Raw genomic sequence first — 24,196 nt, 5'->3', positions numbered from 1 at the left:
GTGGTTTCTCTAGACCAGGCGATAATTAGGTCTGATCCTCAGAAAAGGAGAGGTGGGAGGGTTAGGAAGAAAAAAATGGGACTGTGTTTTGTGCTGAAAGGATGGGGGGTTAGAGACAAGAGGCAAAGAGGGGATAGATTAGGGAGTCTGGGAAAGAGTTTTAATGCCAACTGTCCAGAACGAGTGAGAAGAGCAAGTTTGCACAGAAACGGTCCAGGTTCCAGGGACAAGCAAGCAGTTTGTTGTTTGAGAGCTGACGTTGCAAGAGGGCTTGAGAGAGATCACTTGGGTCTGAAAAACAATGGAGTGGGTTGTTAAAGCACCAAACTAAAGCAACTTGATGTGGAGATTTATTCTTTCAAAGAAAAAAAGATGTGCAGTATAAAACAAAAAAGAAAAGAACATATTATGAATGAATTACGGCTGTGCAGTACTGGGGGGGGGGGGGGGCAAAAGCCTCCTTTGAGCAAGAGGAATAAAGTTTGGCAAGTACAATAACAAGTCTTTGTTCATTAGGTAAGCAGGGAGAAATGACACACATAAACAAGAACAGAGTTGTCAGCCAAGCTTGCAAGGCCACGCCTTCGGTGGACTCTGCTCTCTTCTGATAATTATTAGCCGCCTGACCTGTGGAAAAGCTCAACCCAAAAAAGTCATGGTCGGAAATGGAAGAGAGGGATCGATTCGAGGGGGTTGTGTTGGTACCAACCGTTAATCTAGCTAACTGGTCATCTGAAGAAGTCTGTCAGCCAGATAGTCATCCTTCATTGGTTAAATATAGCCGCGGGCGTGCTCATCTCCGGAATGATTTGATTGGCTGCCTGAGTGAGCTGTGAAATAACAGCTTGTTTTCAATGTTTGTGTGCGTGCATGTGTGTGTGTGTGTGTGTGTGTGTGTGTCTTAAAACTCAACTGCTTGTATGTGCTTGAATCTTTCAAATTTCTTTAAAATGTAGTTCTATTTTATAAAAAAAAAAAATAGTGTGATAATTACAAAATGATTTGGATTTTAGGCCAGGAAAATTGCATTTTCATTGCAGGAAAATGCGACCCAGATTTAGATTTATTTTCCAAAATGTGACCTGTGATTTTTTTTATTTGTCATCCTTGAGACACACACACGCACGCACACACACACACACACACACACACACACACACACACACACAGATTTCACTCAAAAATCCTAATTGAGCATTAAGACCTGCAGTCTGCTCGCAGCCTGATTTTATGGATCTGCGGCTGCGTACTTACTGACAAGTGCAGTCTAGTGGCTTGATGATGAAACGCTGACTCCACAAGTGAAAACACCATTTTTGGTTAATCCTTGCTGTTCTCATTATCTTTTTTTTAACCTGAATTACCCTGGCCACACCCCAAGTTTCCATGGTAATGAAAGCCGCACACCGACATTGGTCAATGGGATTGACAATTAGCGGGCTGAGCAGTGGCTCATTTATACATGAGACAAAAGAAAAAAAAAATCTTTTTGAAACTTTGCCCCTGGGCCTTTTTTATATGTTTCTGCTTGGCAGGGTTGGGTTTATGACTAAATGTTCATAATGGAGGCGGGTGTGGTGGGGTTTTAATGTTTTTAACTATCAATCCAAATTGGCTTTGTAGCTGGATGTTTACCTGGACTGTGGTTTATTTTTCTCTCTACACACACTATAGTTTGAGTCCTCCCTATTTATTAATCTGAGGAAACATACTATGGTTATTCCCTTGCTGTCAATTTTTTTGTACATCGTTGTCTCCTGCTGTTTTTCGATGTGTGCAAAGCTTTTTTTGAAGTTGTGATAGTCTTTCAGCAGTTCTTTTTTCCCGATTTTGTAGCTCAATGAGACAAGTTTGGTATTATTTTGTTGGTTTATTTTTGGGGTATGCACCAGAATTATACAAAAATAAGATTATATGTGTTCCTTCCTGCCTATGTTTTTATTTCTGTGCAACTGTTGGTGTAACCATGTGATTGTGGTCTTTTGGAGCTACTGCCTTGGACCGTTTGCCTGATTTAACATCAGTCACGCTGTGAGACAATGTAGTCTTTATTATGATGGTCAGCTGACAGAAGTGGCTATGTGGTTTGTGGCTGGATGAGCTTTTGTATGTACGTATGCTTGTTTATTTCATTGCATCTCATGTAGCAGAGATGAAGTACACTCAACTGATCAGGCAACATTTTTGTTTTGGATTTCACTGTACATGAAATGAACAAAAATTGTTCGATATAACATATGCAAAGAGAATGTGTGTACTTGTGAACACTTAATGATATTAATAAATACCTAACTCTCATGTAAATATAAAGGTGCAGATAATGTTAATGTATTGATTTAAACAAAATGAAATAAAATTGAAAAATGATATTGCGTAAGGCTCTTGAGTAAAACTTTACATAAGTCATTTGAAGTGAGAGGAGAGAAGCTGAAGATAATGCAGTGATGTAGTCCAGGACTGTCTTGAAGTCTTAATTCTCTATTGCCTAGAATTGCACTGTGTTACACCATGTCCGTGTTTTCGGTTCTCATTTTAATCATTTTCATAAAACCATGGAAAACATTCGGCTTTTCTTCAGTGGGATTTTATACAAGAAAATATTGACTGTAATTTATACAAATGAATTGACTGAATTAAATTTGAACTCACTTCATAAAGCTTTATATTAGTAGTTATTCATTGATCTGTCCAGCCACTTTATATACTGAGCTCAGAGGGAGCTGGAGTCAAACTCTCATTTATGGTGAAAACCAGACACCCCGCACTGATTAGTCAATCGCAAGGTGTTTCTGAATAAGTCATCGACTGAGGATTGACCCCATGACACCTCTCTGGCTATTCTGTGACCTGTGTGCTTGCAGCTGTCCAATGTATCTCATGTATCTGTGAGTTTGTTTTTATTTGACAACCTAAACCAAAGGTGAATTTTTTTTTATATATATTAATTTCTGCATGAGTTATGGATTGAACTGCTGAAAAATGTGCATTGATGATCATTTGATACTCATCATTTGATACTCAATCGTTTTTATCCCTGCGTTTTGCTCTTCATAGTGTGATTTATGATTAAGCTCTCTTTGGTTCTCACGATCAACTTTTATTATACATGTTTAAAGTAAGTAACTGACTTTTACACAGGGGAGGGCAGATGAACTGAATAATTAAAGTTTGACCTTGGATCTGGGACAACCGGGATAACTGGGACTGGCATAATGTCTGCTTCTCAATATTGATTTTCCTTATTTATTTTACAGTGACCCACTTTGTTCATAATAAAACAGATTTGTTAGTGCGTCTTGCGCATCTGGTTGTGGGGCTTCACATTGGAGCTAGCTTCCCGTGATCATGCACAGCTAAGATAGATATACGTAAATGACAATAGCAAAGACTGTTGAGAAAGCAAAGTTGATCTGTTTTTAAAGATTATTTTTAAATGATTTTTTGTGACAACCCCCCCAACTAAATACTTTTGTAAAAAAAAAAAGAAAAAAGTAAGTTCGAACGTTTGCGAGTGTTTGCAATGGTTATGAATGATGATTTTTTTTCATGGTCCACCCAAATGGTCACAAATTACGCCTGACAGATATTCCAAATTTGGTTGCAACAAGAAATACTGTTTGTGAACATTAAAACCGTTGCCGACCATTTGGCGCAGTAAACCCGATGAGCTACACTACCATTCAAAAGTTTGGGGTCACCCAGAGAATTTAGTGTTTTCCATGAAAACTAACATAATTGCACTTGGGTTTTCTAATCATTATAGCAAACAATGGACCATTAGATAGTTGCTGGAAATGGGTCTTTATACACCCATGTAGATATTGCATTAAAAACCAGACGTTTGCAGCTAGAATAGTGATTTACCACATTGACGATATATAGAGTATTTTCTTGATTAGGTTAATGTTATCCTTGTTGACAAAAATAGCAATTCGATTTAAAAAAAAATAAGGACATTTCTAGGTGACCCCGAACTTTTGAACAGTGGTGCATGAACAAAATGCATGTAACATACCAGATATTTTCTTTGTTCTATGCTTTCCACTTCAAAGTGCATTAAGTGAACCTCTCAAAACTGTACACTTTGAATGCAGTTTAGAAGATATTGTATGGTGCTGCCTACCTAAGGTGTAAAGCTTTTCTTTTAAAAGCTGAACTTATACTTAATTAACAAGGCTTTTGCTGAAAGGTTGGAACACATCACAGCTCAAACTTACGTCATTCTCTACCCATAATAAATAGGTTTTTGGTCCTTAAAAGAATACTTACAATAGATATTGCAGTCAGAGTACAGAGGTTTGAAAGTACAGTATGTGCCGTGAGGATGTTGCTACTTGACCTTAATGTGTGATGCCAGATTACAAAGTGACTGAGGCATTCATTTTGAGTAACGCGTCTGGTAGTGTGTTGGAGTCTATTAAGGTCGAGGCCGTCCTAATGACACTTATTCTTAGATTCTTTTGTAATAATGTTGTTCTACAGTCATCTATCTTATGCCCATTAATGTTAATTCTCCCCCATAAACACAGACACACTTGAAAGGTGTCTGTAACACTGTCCAGAAGTGTTGACAGGAGCTGGTCAGCATGCACCTTGTCACAAAGGGCTCTGTTGACAAAGACTGCAAATGGAGTAGATGTGCAACAGAGTGATAAAGAGACAACCTCTAAGAGTTGTGTGTCCTTGGATTTGGACAATGGTGAAGATAAAGACCTTATTGCACAGTGTGGTGTGCAGGATTTGTGTCTTTGAAAGTGCATCTTCACATGACTATGTGTGATAAAACAAATGATGGCATTTTTCCAAGTTCCAGAACGATCAGATCCAGCTTCGCTTGGCCTGGCCTGGCCTCCTTTGCTTTTCCATTACAACAGGAACCACTCATTGTGTGGGTTTTTCCAAGTCCATGGGCTCTATTTTCGTGCCGGGCACAAGTCTAGCGCAATGCGCAGCTAAACGCCGGTGATTGCCCCCCCGATTTGCTTACCTGTATGTCAATCAAGAGATGGGATGGAACCCCACTCATTTTTGATGGTCATAAACTTTCTTTAGTTTAAAAGAAAAATGTGTTGATGCGTAATGCGTTGATTAGCTTATTCGCTTTGTGTATGCGCAGACAAAGAGCTGCGGTGGGGGGGGGGGCTCACTCTGACTGCCTCCCAACAGGCTTACCTGTATGTCAATCAAGCGATGGGATGGATTCTAGCCTATAGAAAGAATGTCTGGTGATCGACCAGCTTACTTCGGTGACGCCCCTGACCACGGTTGGCGTAATGCTGAAAGCGATGAGACCTTGTAATTTACTAGTCCTACTAATACGTACTGAAACATTTTGGCAGAGCGCTGTGTACAGCTATTATGAATCAACAAATTCATCAATTGATCCATATATAAGGTACTCTGCATTACAAGACGCACTGTGTTTTTTTTTGAGTAAATTATAAGTTTTTAAGTGTGCCTTATAGTGCGGAAAATACGGTAATTAAAATATCCTGTAATAATTTTGTTGAAACTTAACTAAACTTTATTGCATGGTAAATCATCATCTCTCTCTCTGTCTCTCTCTCTTGCGCTCTCTCTATCTCACCAAAATTTACCACGTATTAACCCACAGACCAAAGGATTACTTGCGTAAAGTTGACAGACACCCTTCGACTATCATGGTGTAATATCATGGTTAAATTGCCCATATGTCAGCAAGTCTGTCCATCTGTCTGGCTCGGTGTGAAATTAAACTATGTTTTCAGGTCACAGATTAGCCAAGGCAAAGAGAAAATTTGCACACACACACACACATTGACACTCGCACATGCAGCTCTTTGCTGACAGAAGGGCTTGGAGGGTGGGCAATGAGAAAAGGTCCTCATGCATGAAAACACACATCAGCAGGCCAGATTCTCACGCACACACACTTGCAGAAGCACACACAACATAAGCCATTGCTTGCTTCCTAGAAATGGTCCGTATTTTCCATTCTGCTGGAATTGAGGGGATGCATTTTAGATCACATTAAAACCTTGTTTTGTGATGTGAAGTTACGATGCAAATGTTTGTCAATATCTAGAGAAAAATTTATATTCTTTGGCTCCAGCACGCCCACGACCCTTGTGAGGATAGAGTAGCTCAGAAAATGGATGGATGGATGGATGGATGGATGGATGGATGGATGGATGGATGGATGGATGGATGGATGGATGGATGGATGGATGGATGGATGGATGGATGGATGGATGGATGGATGGATGGATGGACGGATGGACGGATGGACAGACAGAGATGGACGAACGGATAGATCATTTCTATCTTGTAGCTATCATTGTAACTGTCATCGACAATACAGAAAAAGCTAAGTATATCTGATTGGTTTACAGTGTCCCTAAGTTTTGTTCCAGATACTTTATGATATGATCAAGCGAATCTTTTTTCAAAAATCAAATACTATTGTGTATATACGTACGTATCAATTCTCTTCGAAAGGCAGCTGCTGCCCATCTCAACTGGTTACCCTGCAAACATTGCTCTGAATCTTAAATTCTCCACAATTGTTTATCTTTATGTTTCTCTTTTCAAATAGACTGTCTGATTGGTCTTATCTTGTTTGTCTCCTTGCAACTGTTTGTCTGCCTGGAAAACGATCTTTTCACTGTATGTCCTTGTCTTCCTGGAAGGGAAAGACTGCATGACATTTAAAACAATAGACCAGGCTGCTGCAACTGTGGCTAAATGTCATCTTCCTCCAAGCTGTTTTTAAATTGTATTTTATCTACTCGTGTTGTTCTACATTATGATGATGATGATGATGATTAGTCATGCCCCTGACTACTTACCAGTACACACCAACCATTTTCATCCTATCAAATATATTACATTGCATTAACATCTGTATGTTCCCACTGACAATTTTATTTGTTTGTGTTTAGGATCATCCACGAGGACGGTTTCTCTGGTGATGATGTAAAGCAATACAAGCCTGTTGTTTACAGCAACACCATCCAATCTCTAGCTGCCATTGTTCGCGCCATGGATACACTGGGCCTTGATTATGGAGATAAAGAGAGGAAGGTGAGTCCTGGTGCATGTTCTTGATATGCACCATTTATCAATATACAATTTGCTGTCTAAAATGGTGTGCCTTTGTCACACATAATTGAGTGGGGAATTTAAATCTAATGTTGTAGCAAGCTAAATGGAGAAATTGATCAGCCTTCATTATCATAGTCTACTGCAAGTGCTGAAGAGCATTATTGGCAGAGAGTTCTTTCCTCGGGTTAAGTTCATCACCAGAAATAGAACACATCACAATCAACACCAAATGAAAATGGTAGCTTGCTGACAAAAACCTGTACTGTGTTACAAATCAGGAACCAGCATGGTTAGGCTTCTTCTTCGGACAACTAATACTTGATGAACTTTGACAATGCAGCTGATAATCGAATCATTCACCAAATAAGGCAGCCTCCCCATACTGGTGTGGGCTTTCTCTGTGTACTCTGGCTTTCTTCCACATATAAAATATGTGCTTCCTCTGTTGTTATTTGACAACTCTAAATTAAGTGTGAAAGGTTGTTTGTCCATATGTGCCTTGCAATTGACGTATGACCTTTCAAGGGTCTACCCTAACGAGGATGAGAAGCATAGAAAAAGGACGGAGGAATAGTTTGACTAGTTTCGAACTGTGGAAGGTTGATCTGACTAGTCCCAGATATTTTGACATGTGGTATGAGTTGTCGAGGTTGCACAGAACTGCCAATGTAAATGGAGCAGACAACTAAGGTTAACCTTCACGTCAGCTTGTTTTCTGTTTCACGTGCCGTATCATATGGATGTTGGGTGTTTTATGCTCACAATTTTTATAAATGTGGGCTGTTCCATTCTGAAGACATGTAGAGTTTGTTATGAGGACATATTGTACTGCGAAATGAATGCCCGCTTACCACTCGGAAGACAAATGCGCTGCAAAGTAACTTTTGATTTGCTTTTTATTGAATTAGATTCAATCATCTCCTCACTTGCAGCAGTGTAGCAGATGGGAAGGTACACTTCCAGTGGCGTCACCACTTACCACAGACTCACAGCTACTGCATGATTCAAGGACTCGTTATCTGTTACTCACATTTGTAATGTGACCGATAAACGAGGCTGAACCCTTTTGCCTCCCTAACCAACTCGTCTTTGTTTATCAGCTGGAGATTAGGTGTTTGTTTTATCATACTACCCTTTACAGACATTTTTAAGCTGAAGAAGCAGATTCAGTTATTTTACTCGTGTGCTTGCTGCATATGGTCAATTAAAAATTGCAGCAGTAAATGCACATTTGTTGCCAGACTGACCAAAGTGGAACGTAATAAATGTAAAAAATTTGACTCAAAACATCAGAAATGCTCAAACATACTGCTCAGATAAACAAATAAAATAAAATGATTAAACTCACAACAGGGTTGCATCACATGATCGAAATTTGGGCAAATCTTAAAATTTTCAGATGATCAACATTAGATGAAAAGGACTTACTATATACATTTTTAGAATTTTTAACGTCAAAACGACAGGAAAATCCTGAGGGAGAATTGTATTGCAGGATATCTTAGTTTTACATGACACAGTGTAATTTTTCCTGTTCATCTGCTGGAGTGAAAAAGATAAAGGTAAAAAAAAAAAAAAAACACATCCAAACAAATGCTGGCTTTCTGCAAAAATGTTGGCCGTTTATTAAAGCTGCAATTTTTTAAACCAGGTAGCACAAAACCTTTTTCTTGATACATGTACTAAAAAAGGAGACCACATATTTCCGAGCATTATGGTCTGCTCCTGTGAAGCCCCAGCCAAAAGTCCATCATCACAATTAAGTTAGTCCGACCTCTCAAACCGCTAAATCCTATATCACACAATTTCTGTATATAATACACTCTGTGAGGATTATGAGTGTAATCCACACAAACGCACCAGTTCCCTGACCAAGGGAGCAATGGATGAAGGTTAATTAGAGTTGTCTTGTCTATTAACACACAATGCTGGATTGGTGGAGTGATTGTAAGGTGGCATAATGAAGGTATTTTAAAAAAAATTTAAAAAAAGAAGATTTTGTGTGGAATTACGGTCTGTTGATATTCTGCAACACTTGTTGCCTATCAAGCACCCTTATTATTTGATAGTTTAGGCATTTTGGTATACATTTTCTCCAGTAATATTTATATTTATGCCACACATGTCCAGATAGGTTTTTCAACCCTGGTCCTATCTGTCCATGTAGTTTCTGTAACAAGATGTTTCTAATCACTTTTGCTTTTCCGTGTATAATTTATCAATCTCTACACAGATGATGGTTGAACACAATTAAGCCAATCCATCAACAGATTTATTTTTAGCAGGATAACGGTTTAACTAGAGATTGTGTATGTAATGTACACCTCCTTACATTCTTTCTATCTCACTGTACGTCATTGAGTCATTGTCTCTAACCTTAACGAAAGGCACTGTCTGTTTCTAATTGCAATGAGGTCATTGCTACTGAGCGATGAAGACGAAAATAACAGCACACGTATTGATTTTGACATAATATCTACCTGTGTTTGTTTGTGTATGCATACTTGAGTGTCGTATTGCATTTCCTGGTAGAGGTGAAGGGTAGGACTGAGAGTAGGATAGGTCATAATGTCAAATAGGACTTGAAGGTTTTCACTTGCAAAAGATGGCACGCGCAAACAAATGTGGTCGTCCATCTACCAATCAAGTGCACCCACATCATTTTGCTTATTCTGGAAGGATCCCCACTAATCCGAATCCCGGCTCGCATAAGCGCACTCCTCTTCCGTACTTACGTGTGTACTACACTCCAGCTGCCACCACGGCCCCCAACCTTGCTTCCCCTCCATCCTCCCCCTGCTCCGCTTTGCCTGCTGTGTTCGGTCTCCCTCCCTGCTCAGCCAATGGAGCGCTCTGCTGCTCCCAGTAAAAATAAATAAATAAATAATAAAACGTGCATTGCCTATATGATTCGTTCGGTCCAATCGAGAGCGAGAGTTAGGCCTGTTCTAAAGATCTTAGTAAAATGAAAAATGACGACGCCAACTTCTGATTGCTTCATTAATTGATTGTGTCTGGGCCCTCTTGTCTGGATTTGTAGATCAGCCTCAATTATGGAGATACATTTTTAATTCAGCCTGTACTAACCTGATAACTCCCCAAATCTGGTCCCTGGCCTTGGCTAGTTGCTGTGGCAACCCGATGTTTTGCCTTGCTCGTAACACATTCCGCAAGCCTGTGTCCAAGGGCAGTGTGACACACGCACGCACACACACACACACCTGCCTCACATCTCACACCACCTAGACTGTGTTGTCACTGCAATCTAAAGCTGCATTCATAGGTGTTCAAAAACAAAGATTGAAAGAGGAAAGGTTTATCTTAAACGTTTTGTTTGTGAGATTTTAGGACATTTTACAAAAAGTGTTAATGATACTAACATGCTTGATTGCTGTGCATCTGGCAGGACTTTATTTTAGTTACCCCTTTTGTAGTGCTGTCAAGCGATTAAAATATTTAATCGTAATAAATTTAAAAAAATTATTGTTAAATATTTCATCGTCGTTAATCACATTTGTTTATTGTTAACTCATAGTTGATGGCACATTTTACTTACTGTAAAAAAGACCTTGATTCTTTTCTGTGCCATTATTTTAGCAAATTTTGATACCCTTAACATGAAAAAGATGATTGATTTACTTATGGGAGAGACATTTTTTATTGAATTGGATTCAATTTATGAAAATTCACACAGCAGTCCATTCTAAGAAATCAAAATTTGGGCAATATAAAAAATACAACATGCCTATCAAATGCAAACAAGGACTCAGCAGGGGTGGTTTTGTCCAAGGGACCACCATTTTAACCAAGAATCAACTCAGGGACCACTGCTTTTTCTAATTTGGGAGGGGGTACTTATTCTCATGGGTTGACTTAGTCACTAAACACCCTCAGGAAGACACAGAAAATGTCAGTTGATTGACAAAATTAGCTGGAAAATAAATCATTTTTATTTCTAAAGATGTTAGAATTATTTTCCATTTTCAATATCGTGGACCACCTGCAATACCGCCACGACAAAATGACAAAACCTGCTATAGTGCAACAAACCATCTTTAAAGTTCGGAACTTAGCAGCAATATAGTAATGGTCTTAATTCACCATTTTAACCCTGTTTCTGATTTCTCAAGAAAGAATGAACAGACCAGTCACCATGATGCTTTTATTTCTAAAAACTGATGAAATATCTGCTTAACAAGCCAAGACTAGTGTCACCGGTGTGGCGTGCTTGAAGTTTATTTCCGGTCTCGCAAGATCAGGTGAGGTGTTGTAGTACGTGAAAAGAGTACACGTTTTATTAGGCCAAAATGAGCCTTTATCGCACGATTAAAAAAGATTAGTGCCATTAAAAGGGAGTTGTTATTAATTGACACCACTACACATTTTACATGTGCAAATCATTTTAAAAGCAAAACAATTATTTACAAGACATCCCTATTTCGTCATCCCATTTCAGACGAAATGCAAACGTAATCTTGACTCAACTGAAGAAGCTCGGGAAAGGACGCAGCTGCACGTCTGCATGCAAGCACGCAGAATGTGGCATCATAAAAACACTTGACAAGAAGAAGTAGAAAGGGAGTCCTAATTTAGACATGCATGGAAGGTATAGGCAGTGCACCTACAGTAGAAATTGAAAAAAGCAAAAGAGCTGGGAAAGCTGGCCAGCAGGTGGATGCTGGGATTCCTCAGGGGCTAGTTTGTGTGCACCTTCATATGTCGCACTTGCACACTGAGCATATGAACAACGCCCCTGAGAAGACCATTTTCCCTCTGCTCATTAAAGAATGAAGCAACCTGCATGTGGAAAGTTTAGTCTACACAACTAACAGGTTTCCTTCACTGTTTTTGTTTCAAATTTTGAAAATACATACCCAAATACGTACACAGATGCACCAAGTTTATTCTCATTTATCAATTTCTAACAACTGCTCCATTTGGGGTCTATGTTAATTATTTGAGGTAGACAAAATAATAAGATCTGGGCAGCAGCGAGATACACATTGCTACTTTTGAAGCAGCTAGTTCAGACTCAACTTCACCCAACGCTTCCACTCATGATGTAAGCTCAAATAAATAGCAGGGTGGTGTCAGTAAGGGCATCCACATAAAAACTGGGCCACAAAATCTACAAAGTTGGAAACATGACTCGCTGTGGTGAGCCCCTGATGGGAAGTCAAAGAAAGTTTAACTGTAAATGGTAAATCATCATGAGTACTAATTTATTTGACTTTTTTTGTTTGTTTCCCGGAAGCAGCCGCAGATGTCATTTCATGTTTCGAAAAGGAATGGGTTTGGGTGCAGTTATAAAGAACCCCCCCCAATAGAACTGCATTTTATGGCGTCCATGGCAGATGAACAATCTCAAATCGACTCCCTGCCTTTTTGCTCTCTCACCTCTTGCTATTTTCAGCTTCCTCTCTATCGCTTCCCCTTCCCTCCACACTGATCAAAGCATAAAACGCTTCATCACTTACTTCCTCATCTCTTTGTTACGTTATTCATCATGGCTTCACAGTTTGTACTTTCCTATTTCGACACAGACTTTGATTTTTCTGTTATTCTATTCCTGCCGACGCTACAAACAAAGTCGGTTCCGTATTTTCATATCCCATCTTGAAACACGTCCTTAAAATGAATGTGGAATATTAAAGCAGTTTTGGGTGTTAAGGGCATGCCCAGCGAAACCAGGATAAATATAGTAAACCAAAGAAATTCAGCTTCATGAATCTGAGTGAGACTGAACTGTATCCTAGCAACAGAAAGAACTGTGACCTGAGATTTACTGATTTTGCTTGGTGTGTGTTAGAGTTTACATAGTTCAGGGTTAAAGATTTCACTAAGATATGTCTGTTTTTTCTCACATCACATGCTACATGACAAGTAATAATTAGTCAGGGTTTTTTTGGTTTGGCCTTGTACAAAAACAGACTACAATACACAAAACTGTCAAATACAGTTCACCATTCTACTGTAGGCTGCTTCCGAAACACTGAATTGGTTTGATTGCTTTTTTCACAGCCATTTTTTGGTTGTATTCTTAACTGTGGACGCTAGATGTGTTTATTCTTTGTGCCTTCTTGTTTGTGGACGTGTGTTTGTGTGTTTCTGCCCAGCATTGAGATCAACTGGCAACAGAAGAAACTGGGAGAAGTTCCAGTATCCAGTGACCTAGATAGGATAAATTGTTCAGAGAATAGGATGAATGCCTGAAGATATGAATTTCCTTGAATACCTATCCATGACATTTAGACTCTGGTTAAGGGTTGTATGCCTGCAGCGTGGCAGCACAATACTCATTGGTTTGTCCCGTTTCCGCTCAAAAAAAAGGGAAAACCGTTCCAATCTCGGTTCAGGCCTTTCTCGTTTGCTTATTTTCTACCTGCGGAAATGCCATTAGTAAGTTTGGTTTCACCTAGGGAACTTAGGATCAATTGCAATTGCACTTTGATTGATTGCCTGCCAGGTAATGTTTATGTTTTGTCACTGCTGTGACTTTGTGCAGTCGAATCAGAATAGAAAATGATTTAATTGATGACTGCACTCACTCAGTGCATGGCACTATCACAGGTTCTCTGGCTTTGGTCAAGTCTTTTGTTCAGAATGAAATCCCACAATAATTACTAGGTACATACAAAGCCCTGGAATTTATAAAAGCTCTCTGAGCCATTGAAAGCAAAAAAAAAAAAAAAAAAAGTGTCGAACGTCACTCATCCCATGACTTTGCTCATAGCACTAAAAAATATGACGTGTTTGTGTGATCTGCTAAAGATTATAATTAGAAACCTTTCCTATATGTACGTAAATGATGATAACTGAATTGAGTGACAGTTTGGTGTTGATTCTACTTGGTAACATATCATGATAGTTAATGTAAAATGGATTTGAGGGATTGTTTTTTTTTAACAGGGTGACAGCTGCGTGTGTGTGCATGCATGCGGGCGTACGTGAACAGGAGTGAGCCTGTTCATCATGTCACTGTGCATAACATCAGAAAAGCTTTCAGCCTTTTGGGGAACAAACAATCTGAACCCATGCATAACTCACGCTGCACACCCATAAACCCACTGAAACTTCCTCACACATGCACAAAGACACACACGCATGCACGCACGCCCACACACACACACACAAATAGTCTCGTTTACTTCCCTCACTGTGTTTACCAGACTGGCGCTGCCAGCGTCATATGACTGGCACGTGGACCTGCCAAGCCTCTGTGCTAAGAACAAGACCATGAGGCCTTGCTCATGTCGCCCCGATGCCCGTGTACATCACTGCTGGTGTGCCAAACACTTTTTCTTACAAAAACTCAAGATTCACAGACTTGCTGCATGATAAGAAATGTACGAGTAAAATTTTCCAAATTCTCAGTAAATTTTACAAGGGGAGATTTGGAGGAAATGTTGCTCGTGTATAAAAAAGTCAGCGTTGAGGATTGATCGCACAACACCCTGGTTGAAAGATGGCAACTCTACCACTTTCATCACATACCCCATGCCGTCTGTAGCCTGATTGCTGCTGTAAGGTTGAATCCACATAGTCCTCTAAACCGCAAAACCCATTTTGGTTTTCTCCTGGAGACACCAGCAATAGACAGACATGCAGTATTTGTGGAATCGTGCAGGTGTTAGGAGTACTCCCCCCAACTGAAGGTCATTCATTCGCCCCTCAATACTTTAATGAACAGATTTTGAAATAAATTTCACTCGCCATTTTTTACAGCGTGGATAATTTAATATGTAAGTTGCTAATGGTGTAGGGCAGGGGTGTCAAACTCGTTTTTTTTCACGGGCCGCATTGTAGTCATAGCTTCTTTCGGAGGGCCATTATGACTGTCAACCCAAATAAATGTATGAGGACCTCATATTATATTATATAGTATAAGCTCCAAAACAAACTGACAAATAACTCATTTTCCAATCAGACGAGTAAAAACTGGTCAATTATTTAAAAAAAAAAAAGATATTATTAAAAGTGAAGACAATTTGCAATTCTAGTAATGACACACAAATTTGATGCACAATTTGTCTTCGCGGGCCACATGAAATGATGTGGCGGGCCGTATCTGGCCCCCGGGCCTTGATTTTGACACCTGTGGTGTAGGGGTACACTTGCCTGACTTGTATGTGAGCACCGTGGGATCGCTTTCTGCTCAGTGGCGGTGTGCATGTGGGTGTGACCGGCTGTTTGTCTTTATGTGTGCCCTGCGACTGACTGGCGACCAATTCAGGGTGTAGTCTGCTTTTCGTCCAATGTCTGCTGGGACAGGCTCCAGCATCCCCTGCGACCCTGAACAGGATAGGCCGTGTTGAAAATGGATGGCATAATCTAAAACCCTTAAAAACTTCAGTGATCACGAGTATTACGTGTCAAGTCAGTGTCTTAATTCTTAAGTGTATTCATTCTGTGGCTAACCAAGCATTTGTTGTCTATTTACAAAGTAACAGTTTGGAGCTGTTCCAGTATATCTGTGTACCAGTGCAACCAGTGTACCAGCATTGTCCATGGTTGGGAGTGTTTTAGTCCAAAAGAACTGGAAAGCCCTGGCCTCAACCTCACCAAACACTTTTTGCAATGGTTGTATATCGCATTCTGCAGTCTTGCCATAGTTTTCTCCATAGACTTAACAGTAGCTACTGTATACTAAGGCTGAGGTTTGTTCATTTCCCTACAGTAAACGCCTTAACCACACGCTCTGTCATAGCTCCCGACCTACCCGTCACAACTGCACACGAACTTGACGGTAAATAGGAAGACGGAGATTGGCTTTGTTGCTGCACTCACCTAGCATTAACCCAGTTGCACCACCATTAGACGCACACGGTCTTTAAGTCTCAACCTCAATGCCAGGGAACAGTACACAGTGAACTCCAATCATTACAGTACAACAGACAACGGACTAAAAAGATCAAGTGAGAATTGAGTCACCGGTACATGTGAGAAAAGGAAAGTGAGCCTTTTGGATTGCTTCAGTGAATAGCCCTTTCAAAAAGATAGTGGCACCTTATCACAAAAGTCTTTAGTTGACATCTTTTTTGATATTGTTCCCCTTTCCATTTTTTCCAGTGTTCTATTTTTCCTTCCTGGTGACGTACACATTTCCCTGTGCGCACAGTCACATGCGGTCTTTAAATAGCAAGATGGCAACGTATGAGTTTGCTCTGTATGTTTAGTGTTCCTGCAGTGGCCTCTCGATCTAAATTATAAAGGACATTTTAATCCATATTTGATGGCTACCTCTTACTTAGACAGCAGTCATTTGGCAGAGAGGTTCATGTGCGTGAATGGTTGTCCCTGTTCCTGTCTTGCAACTTTTTTTCTTAAAAGGAACAGAAAGGCACAATTACTTAAATTGCGACTGTGTATGTTGTGAACGGGTGCTTGTTTTCATTAGGACCTCTTTCCTTTGCAAATTACAAATGATTAGCTAGCAAGCCATAACTAAACTTAATGTAAATTAAATACGTAAAGCCAATTTTAGCTTTTTTCCCCCTATATTTATTTATGTATAAAATACAATGAAACACCGTACCCGTAGAGTACCTGTGTGGTGTTGCCCATGAGCACCAGGTAGCCCCTAAGGGCTCACACATGTAGCCGGTTCCTAAAATAGATCATCAGTGATGAGATTGTGATTTCTTAGGAATGTTGATCATTGTGATCATTTGAAAATGTAAAACAGTTGCAGGGATTTATAGAAATAGTGTGACATAATGGTATTATTTGTTGGTAATGTGCGTGCGTGCGTGCGTGTAGCCTATATGTATGGGTTTGTGTTTTTGTTTGTGGCGGTATTGTGGCATTTAAAAGCAAATCAATGCCCTTCTGACTACCGCTGCTAATTGAAGGTTAGCAGATAACCATCAGCATGACACGATTTCCTTCACTCTTTTCCCTCTTGCTGTCATTGTTGGATTTCTGCTGTATTTTAAGCAACAACATGACAATTAGGCATAGTGTATACATGACAGTATATGACCACACACATACGCATATGCTGTATCCTGTGATCAAAACTATAGGTGACCTATTATTTGGCAAATGTTTTATTTGAAATTAATAATCAGATTCCTAAATGCTCAATAACTGGCAGTTAGTAATAGTAGTCAGTGAATTTGGGGCAGTTGAAGTCTCCATATTGCAGTACAGGGGGGTCCTCGATTTACGACGTTTATCCGTTCCTACGCGGCGACGTAATACGTATTTCGGTGTAAGTCGGAACAGTAATAAAATGAAACAGTATAGTAATAAAAAATGCTTACGCTTGGGAGCCATGATGAAAGGTAAAAAGTTCACAAAAATGATAACACGTGAGAGAGAGAGACGACGAAACAGTCCAAAACGGCGTATACCATGTGAGTGGGTAACACCGTCTCCTCGACCCATAGCCTCTCTCGTGGCGTATTCTCCCGCCGCGCGCACCAACTAGTGCCTGCGCGCATTATAAATCTTACGACGCAAAACTGCTTAGGTCGAAAGAAGGCTTTAAATATATGAGACGTGTGCCGTAAACAAGAAACAACATAACTAGACACCGTCGTAAATTGACATTTGTGTATCACACACATTTATAATTATTGAATTCAATTTTATACACACAAGGATAATACATAACATTCATTGTGCAGGATTTGCATAATCAGTCGGTGATTGTGATTGTACAGCTAGCTACGCATTATCTGCTGTTATCTTTTTGTGTATTTTAGGGGCAAAAGCGCAAATGTTTTAGTTACATTGAATCACCTGTCACAATACAGTACAATGTCAGCCTTTGTCAATGTGCACTTGTGTCCTGTTTTGTATGAAAGGAAAAAATGAAACACTCTGTGCTTCAGCCTGCTGTTGCTACGGTAACAGGGACACCTGGGAAAAAGGATGCAAGGGGAGGGACACATGCTGGAGAGAAAATGAAGGGCAGATATTGGAAATATAAAAGAGATGGGTAAAGGAATATACAGCAACATGATGAGACAATAGTGCTCACTTTGGGTAAGGGTTTTTCGAATTTTGTATATCAATAATCGTTACCCTCTACTCTTGGCTGTCCCTCTGCTTCATTTGTCTTCAATTATTCACTTCATAAAAACCTGCAATCTCTCTGCATGTTCATAAATAATTTAGGCTCAAATGGGGTGTTCCCTGTGTGCAAGCAGGGCGGTTTCGATAGAAGGCCGTTTGGAGAAAATACATCCATCTCCCTGTCCTGTTCTTCTTCCTTTTGTACTGCCTTTTACATTAATGAGCTCACTTGACCTATATTTGTCCATTTGATTTGTCCAGCGTAGCGTTATTCAGTTTTTTATGTACAGTATTTTCTGCACTATAAGGCGCACTGGATTATAAGGCGCACCTTCATTGAATGTTTTATGTTAGAAACCCCTGACCACGGTTGCCATAATCCTGAAAGCAATGCGACCTTGTGATTTACTAGTCGTACTGAAACATTTTGCTGTGTACAACCAGTATGACTCAACAAATTCACCCAATGATTCAGATAGAAGGCGCCCCGGGTTATAAAGCGCACTGTGGTTTTTTGAATAAATTAAAGGCTTTTAAGTGCGCCTTATAGTGCGGAAAATACGGTATATCATTCTAAAGAGTTCAATGCTCTTTTTACTGTCTGTCCTCTTGCCGTATCTGTTTGCAGATAGTGTTTATTCTTAGTTTAATCATATGAAGATATACTGATACATATTTGTTCTGAATCAGTGTTTTATTCAGTGGTGTCTTTATGTGAGATTGTTTACGGAACCCACCGTGAAAGGCTAAATTCTACGAAAACAGTACAATATTCACTCTTGTTGTTTTTCGCTCTCTCTCTCCTCACTTTTGACAAAATCAAACAAGGTCGTCCGGTGCCCCAAACGAAACGGGTCAAAATGACACACACGCACGGACGCGCACACACACACGCACAGTTTGTTTTTAAACTAAACTGTTTTCTGCTCTTTCATCCACCAATGCTTTTGGCTTTTGGCGCCCGTCTCTTTGTGGAACAACCGTTTTGTTTGTCTCCTTTTGATGACCTTAGGGTCGGAAGAGCACGATCTGAGCATCCGGAGTGCAGCGGATTGGATTTGAGGGAGGCTTTAATGACATTAAAATCAGATACATGACACATTGGTCAAAAATATATTACTTGACCTGCAGAATAAAAATAAACTTTGGCGAAGTACAGAAAATTTAGTAAATGAGTAGATTTTTGGGAGGGTTTTGTATAAGCGCGTATGTGTGTGTGTTCCTCCTGATATGGCACTGACATAACACGGGCCCCTACATGTCTAGACCTTTAAAGGAAAGCTTGTTGGAGCCTATTTTTTCCCATCGCATGCTCATCTGACTTCCTGCTTTCTGTCACTTGACCCGACTCACTGTCACCCTTTCAATAACAATACAGTTTTGTTTTGTGTCTTATATATTCTATCGATCGGTGACAATATTAGAAGCCTGATTTCGTTGAGGGCTTAAATATCCATCCATCCATATGACATGGATTTCACCTCAGCTACACTGACCATTTTTTGTCAGATTGTATTTTAAATGAATTAAGGCATCAGTTCTTTGGCCATAAATTTATCCAACCATATTTTTAGGGCCCACATTTGTATGTGAAACAATAACAACAATCGGCGATAATTGAGGGGTCAAATGAAATACGTTGTTGATTAATTGATTAATATTTTGTCCGATTTAGTTAGTTAAATTCTTGCTGTGCTTTAGTTTTACCTCGAATATGATGCACATTTACATTTCAAGCGGGTTGCACACATACTGATTAACGAGTGAAGAGTATGTTATCGCTGATTTTGTTTCCTCTCCGTTCTGCTCAGAAAGAGTTCTGGAGTGACAATAGTTGAACTGGTTTGTGGGTAGAGACTTGCTATTGTCGGAAAACATTTCATTATCTGCGGTGTGCTGTGCAAGGTCAGCTCAAGTACACCACACACTATAAGACCAGTAAGTAAACTTGCTGACCCCCCGCATTGTCATTGGTGAGGTGTTAAGTCACTATTAAAGATAATGTAGTTAAATCTGGCAGTGACGTATTTTTGATGAAAGGTCTCCTTCGGACCTTTCAGTCATTGTCAGTCTATCCTTATCACTGGGACATAATACCCAGCTTTGGTTTTGATCAGTGCATATTACACAGTATTTATTGTTGCAATTTAATATTATTATGTATTTAACGCTTGTCACTCTCTCTCATAAGGTTTATGACAGTCGATGTGCTGCTGAGTCAAAGTTCTGCACAGGCAATAAACACTGAAGTACCGGGCATTTTTTTTCTTAAGAGGATGACACAGATTGGAGGAAACGCTGCAGGACACAGCAAGATTTAATAATTGTACACTCGCATGTGTTCTTAGTGAGCCTGGTGCTATATGTCCAATCTTGTATGAGTCCTGTCATGCATATCATAATATGCCTCAGTGCCCCCAGCCCCTTGTGGGTGCGTGTGCGTCTCCCTGCCCATAGCTGCTCCATTTTGCAAGCTGACAGTTCTCAGGGAGGGAAGAGCGGAGCAGCTTGAATAGACTAGTAACAGGCTGAGTGGCTCAGAGACAAAGGCAATGTGTGCGTGTGCATGTGTGTGTTCCCAAAGCATCGAGTCAGCCAGACTGTGAGAGTGTATCTGCTGCTTTCTAGGCCCACTGTAAAGATTCTGCCCAGGGCAACACAAAAAACAGAAACACGCACACAATACATTTGACGGTGTAGTGAATTTTTGAGCCAGACAAGTCCTGGCACTTTGGACACACAGATCTCCGTAATGTCCTTTTGAGAAATTTGGGAATGAAAATCTCCCATTTAACCGACATTTAAAAAATGACACTTTTAGACAATTGAACAAGAAAAGCATACTTGAGATGACGCGTACTAAAATAGTTCCCCTGTCTTGCTTCTCTGTGCCAATAATTCCCAACCCAACGAAAGTGTCGTCAACACTACTTTGCCATGAGACATCATCAGGAATACTGCAGAAAATGATGCTATTTCACTTAATTGACCTGTGTGTCAAGCAGAACAACCAAATGGTTTCACATTTGCTGGCAGAGGGTGAACTAAATCTGTTTCCACTTTTTCCATTTATACAACAGAGTAAGTCACATGAGTATTTCAGCTTTCTATTTAATTAAACATCCCTAGATATCATGGCGTGTAAGTAGATTTGCTATTAAATTGAGATCAGATCCTCATTCATACTATTTATGACATTTTCTTTCTGACGTAATGTCAAATGGTCAAATGGCAAAATAAAGGTTGAGAAAACACTGCAGTAACACAATACACATTATTGCGTAAATTCTCATTATTCTCAAGAAGGTTGATCCAATGCAGGAATTTTAAAGCAAATTTTGCAAATAATTAGCAGTCAAATGTTTCCTCAGCATGACTTTAAGCTGAAACCTGATGTCAGCTCAACAGCCGAATGTTTTTTGTTTTTTTTCTTGGAATGAAAGATCAAGGTTTTTCTTGTGAAAATGACGATTTTCAAGTTGTGTGCGATTTGATAAAAGTTCCTCCTCCCTCATCTCTTTGTATCCTTGCATTCAGTTTTCTATAAAAAAAATTAAAAAAAACTGTCACCAGTCTCCAGGTCACTATCCAGTTACCATAGCAACCAGGCTCAACAGCCACTTTTATGGAGCACTCATGTCAACCAATCACTTAGCTCTTACCCAATTGGATATTACTTTTGCCGTGATTATTTGTATATGATTAGTTAAAGAGATTCCCTGTCTTGACTTTCATTGCATCATTTTATTTTCACCCTCTCCTTTTTATGTTTTTTCCCCCTGCTGCTTTGTATCTCTGTACGTATCTGCATCTCCTCCACCTTTGTCTGCCTGGCTCAGAAGACAGGGTTTGTATTACATCAGCATAATACTACAGCCATTGCATATATGCATATGCCCCTAACCTTGTGTGTATCAGTTACTAGGAACTGCTTATTGTAAAACTGACTTATTACCTGCCAAGAGCCAAGAATACATTGAAACATTACCATCCAAAAGCATACAAATAAGGGAACCACCATTGCATGTGTCTTTGAAACCGAACTGAATCACTGTTCGCCTACAACCTTGGTATGCGCATTATTTTCAACACAACAGCTCTAAAGAGTTGTGCAATCATCACCCATTAAATATATATATCCTTTGTGTTTAAGTTAAAATCTCGCACCTTAAGTTTTCCATGATGCGAGTTTCCAAGTCGCATTACATAACCAATGGGCTTCAGTAATGACTTCAGTTAAGAATTAGGCCTGTTTCATTTCTACTCTTTAATGCCTGGTCTTGCTCCTTGTAACTAGGGTTCTGATTTCCTGTTTAAAGTTTTACTTCGGATGGAAAAAAAACATTCAGCTCAGCCTTCAACAATGTTTGAAGAGTATTTTGCAGAAATGTACAGTCAGTCTGCCCAACAACTAGAATAACCCCTTTTGCACCGCCTTAACGCATAATTTGAGGTGCATTGCAGGCCCGACATTTATTTGCTTGTGCCAAATGTTCTTCTGTTAGTTTCTACCGACACAACACATATTGCAATTTAGGGAGATTCTTAGAAGGATGATGTTGCAGCTACAAGGTTGCAACTATATTCTTTTTAGTTGTTACATCCTCTAGCTTTTTTTTTTTTTTTTTGGTGACAGTGGGTGGTTGTGTCTCTTGTGTATATACTGTAAAATTGCCCTACCAAATTTTGAGCATAGCAGTCAGAGTTAAGAACATACCTGTTTGTAGTCTTAAACATAGGATTTCTCTTTTCGGTTGACCAAATAACAGTTTAGAAATCCATGCATCAATTTTGGTGGAGCTGATCTATTTTTGGTGTGAACTTTATAACCTCTCTGCTTCTCCAAATTCAACAAAGCAACATCCTTTTGCTGTTTCATGTGGGCCGACGTATTTTTAGCCAGGTTTGTGCGTATGTGTGTTTCTAAGTGTAGAGTCTGCTATTAAAGGCAGGGTGATAGCTCACTGGTGCTTCTAAATTTGGATGGCATATGAGAAGAGACACTAAATGTTAAAGTACTTAAGAAGATTTATAAAAATAAAGAGGTTAGAAATGGCAAGGAAGACAGGAAGCTAAGAAAACAGCTAAGAAAGAAAAGATCGAGAGAACTAAAATATGACAAAATGTCATTCTAAAATGGTATCCATCCTATGCTTGGGGTCATCCGCTGACCTGGCGATAGGCTGAGTACACCCTGGACTGGTAGCTTGTCGACCACAGGACGGGCGCATAGAGACAGACAACCATTCACACCGACAATCACACTTACGGATAATTGGATTCTTCAATTAACCTTACCAGTGGCCTGTGTAAGAAAGCTGGAGTACCCAGAGAGGATCCACACACAAAAGGTAGCAGTGCTAATGGCTAACAAACCAAAAAAAATCATTCCTATGAATCCCTCATCCATGTATCTGAACGTTTTCAATATCTCTGGTGTGTTTTTCCATGTTTTCTAGTCTAATCAACTTTGATTGATAAAGGTCCCAAGACACAATATGTGGCTGGCCTTATCTCTACGGAGTAGTCTTGGTTTTATTTAGGGTAATGATTACACTGTTTATGCCTCTAGGCACAGGCAGATAGTTTAGGCGCTCTGCAGATGTGTGGGATGTAACATCATCGAATGTAATCATCATCCATCCATTGTCCGAACCGTTTTATCCTCACGAAGGATACTACGTCACAGCAAGTAAACATCAAATTGATTTTTACCACACTTTTGAGATGATGTGTTTGCCACCACCAAGTGTGTTTTGACGATTTGCTCATATAATACCACAGACTGTGTATGTTTCATATCCACTGGTTCCTTCCTCTGTGGGTGGGTGGGTGTGGTAGCAGGACACCCTGCCAGTGTGCTGACGGAAGCCCCAGTGGTGCAAAGCCGCGGCCACACACACACTGACAGCACACGCACGCGTGCGCTCGTACACACACACACATGCACACACACATTTGTTTGACACGTGTGTGTCAATGCTTCTGCAAGGCAGGCCATAGGGGGGCTGAGCGACAATTAAATATTTAATCACTTCCAGCATTCAGCGGTTTGTTCCATAGGAGGCGGAGGGAGGGGCACAAGAGACAA

General features: G+C 39.9%; 1 protein-coding gene and 1 long non-coding RNA gene across 2 annotated transcripts in view; one reads left to right on the top strand and one right to left on the bottom strand.

The window, feature by feature from the left end:
- Positions 1 to 24,196, top strand: part of gnao1a (guanine nucleotide binding protein (G protein), alpha activating activity polypeptide O, a) — a 51,114-nt gene that overhangs the window by 5,172 nt on the left and 21,746 nt on the right. Inside the window, exon 4 of the mRNA XM_037253960.1 lies at positions 6,921 to 7,062. Coding sequence (XP_037109855.1) covers positions 6,921 to 7,062 — 142 coding nt within the window. The remainder of the gene's footprint in view (positions 1 to 6,920; positions 7,063 to 24,196) is intronic.
- LOC119124237 lies at positions 21,528 to 22,856 on the bottom strand. The gene is made up of 2 exons (XR_005098225.1): positions 22,145 to 22,856; positions 21,528 to 22,060 (listed from the first exon to the last, which is right to left on the bottom strand). It is a non-coding gene; the product is annotated as an uncharacterized LOC119124237 (long non-coding RNA).

The sequence above is a fragment of the Syngnathus acus genome, chromosome 6 (assembly GCF_901709675.1).
Source record: "Syngnathus acus chromosome 6, fSynAcu1.2, whole genome shotgun sequence".
Taxonomy (NCBI): Eukaryota; Metazoa; Chordata; class Actinopteri; order Syngnathiformes; family Syngnathidae; genus Syngnathus; species Syngnathus acus.
Note: the sequence above shows the minus strand (reverse complement) of the source record. Positions and strands in the feature narration are given on the sequence as shown.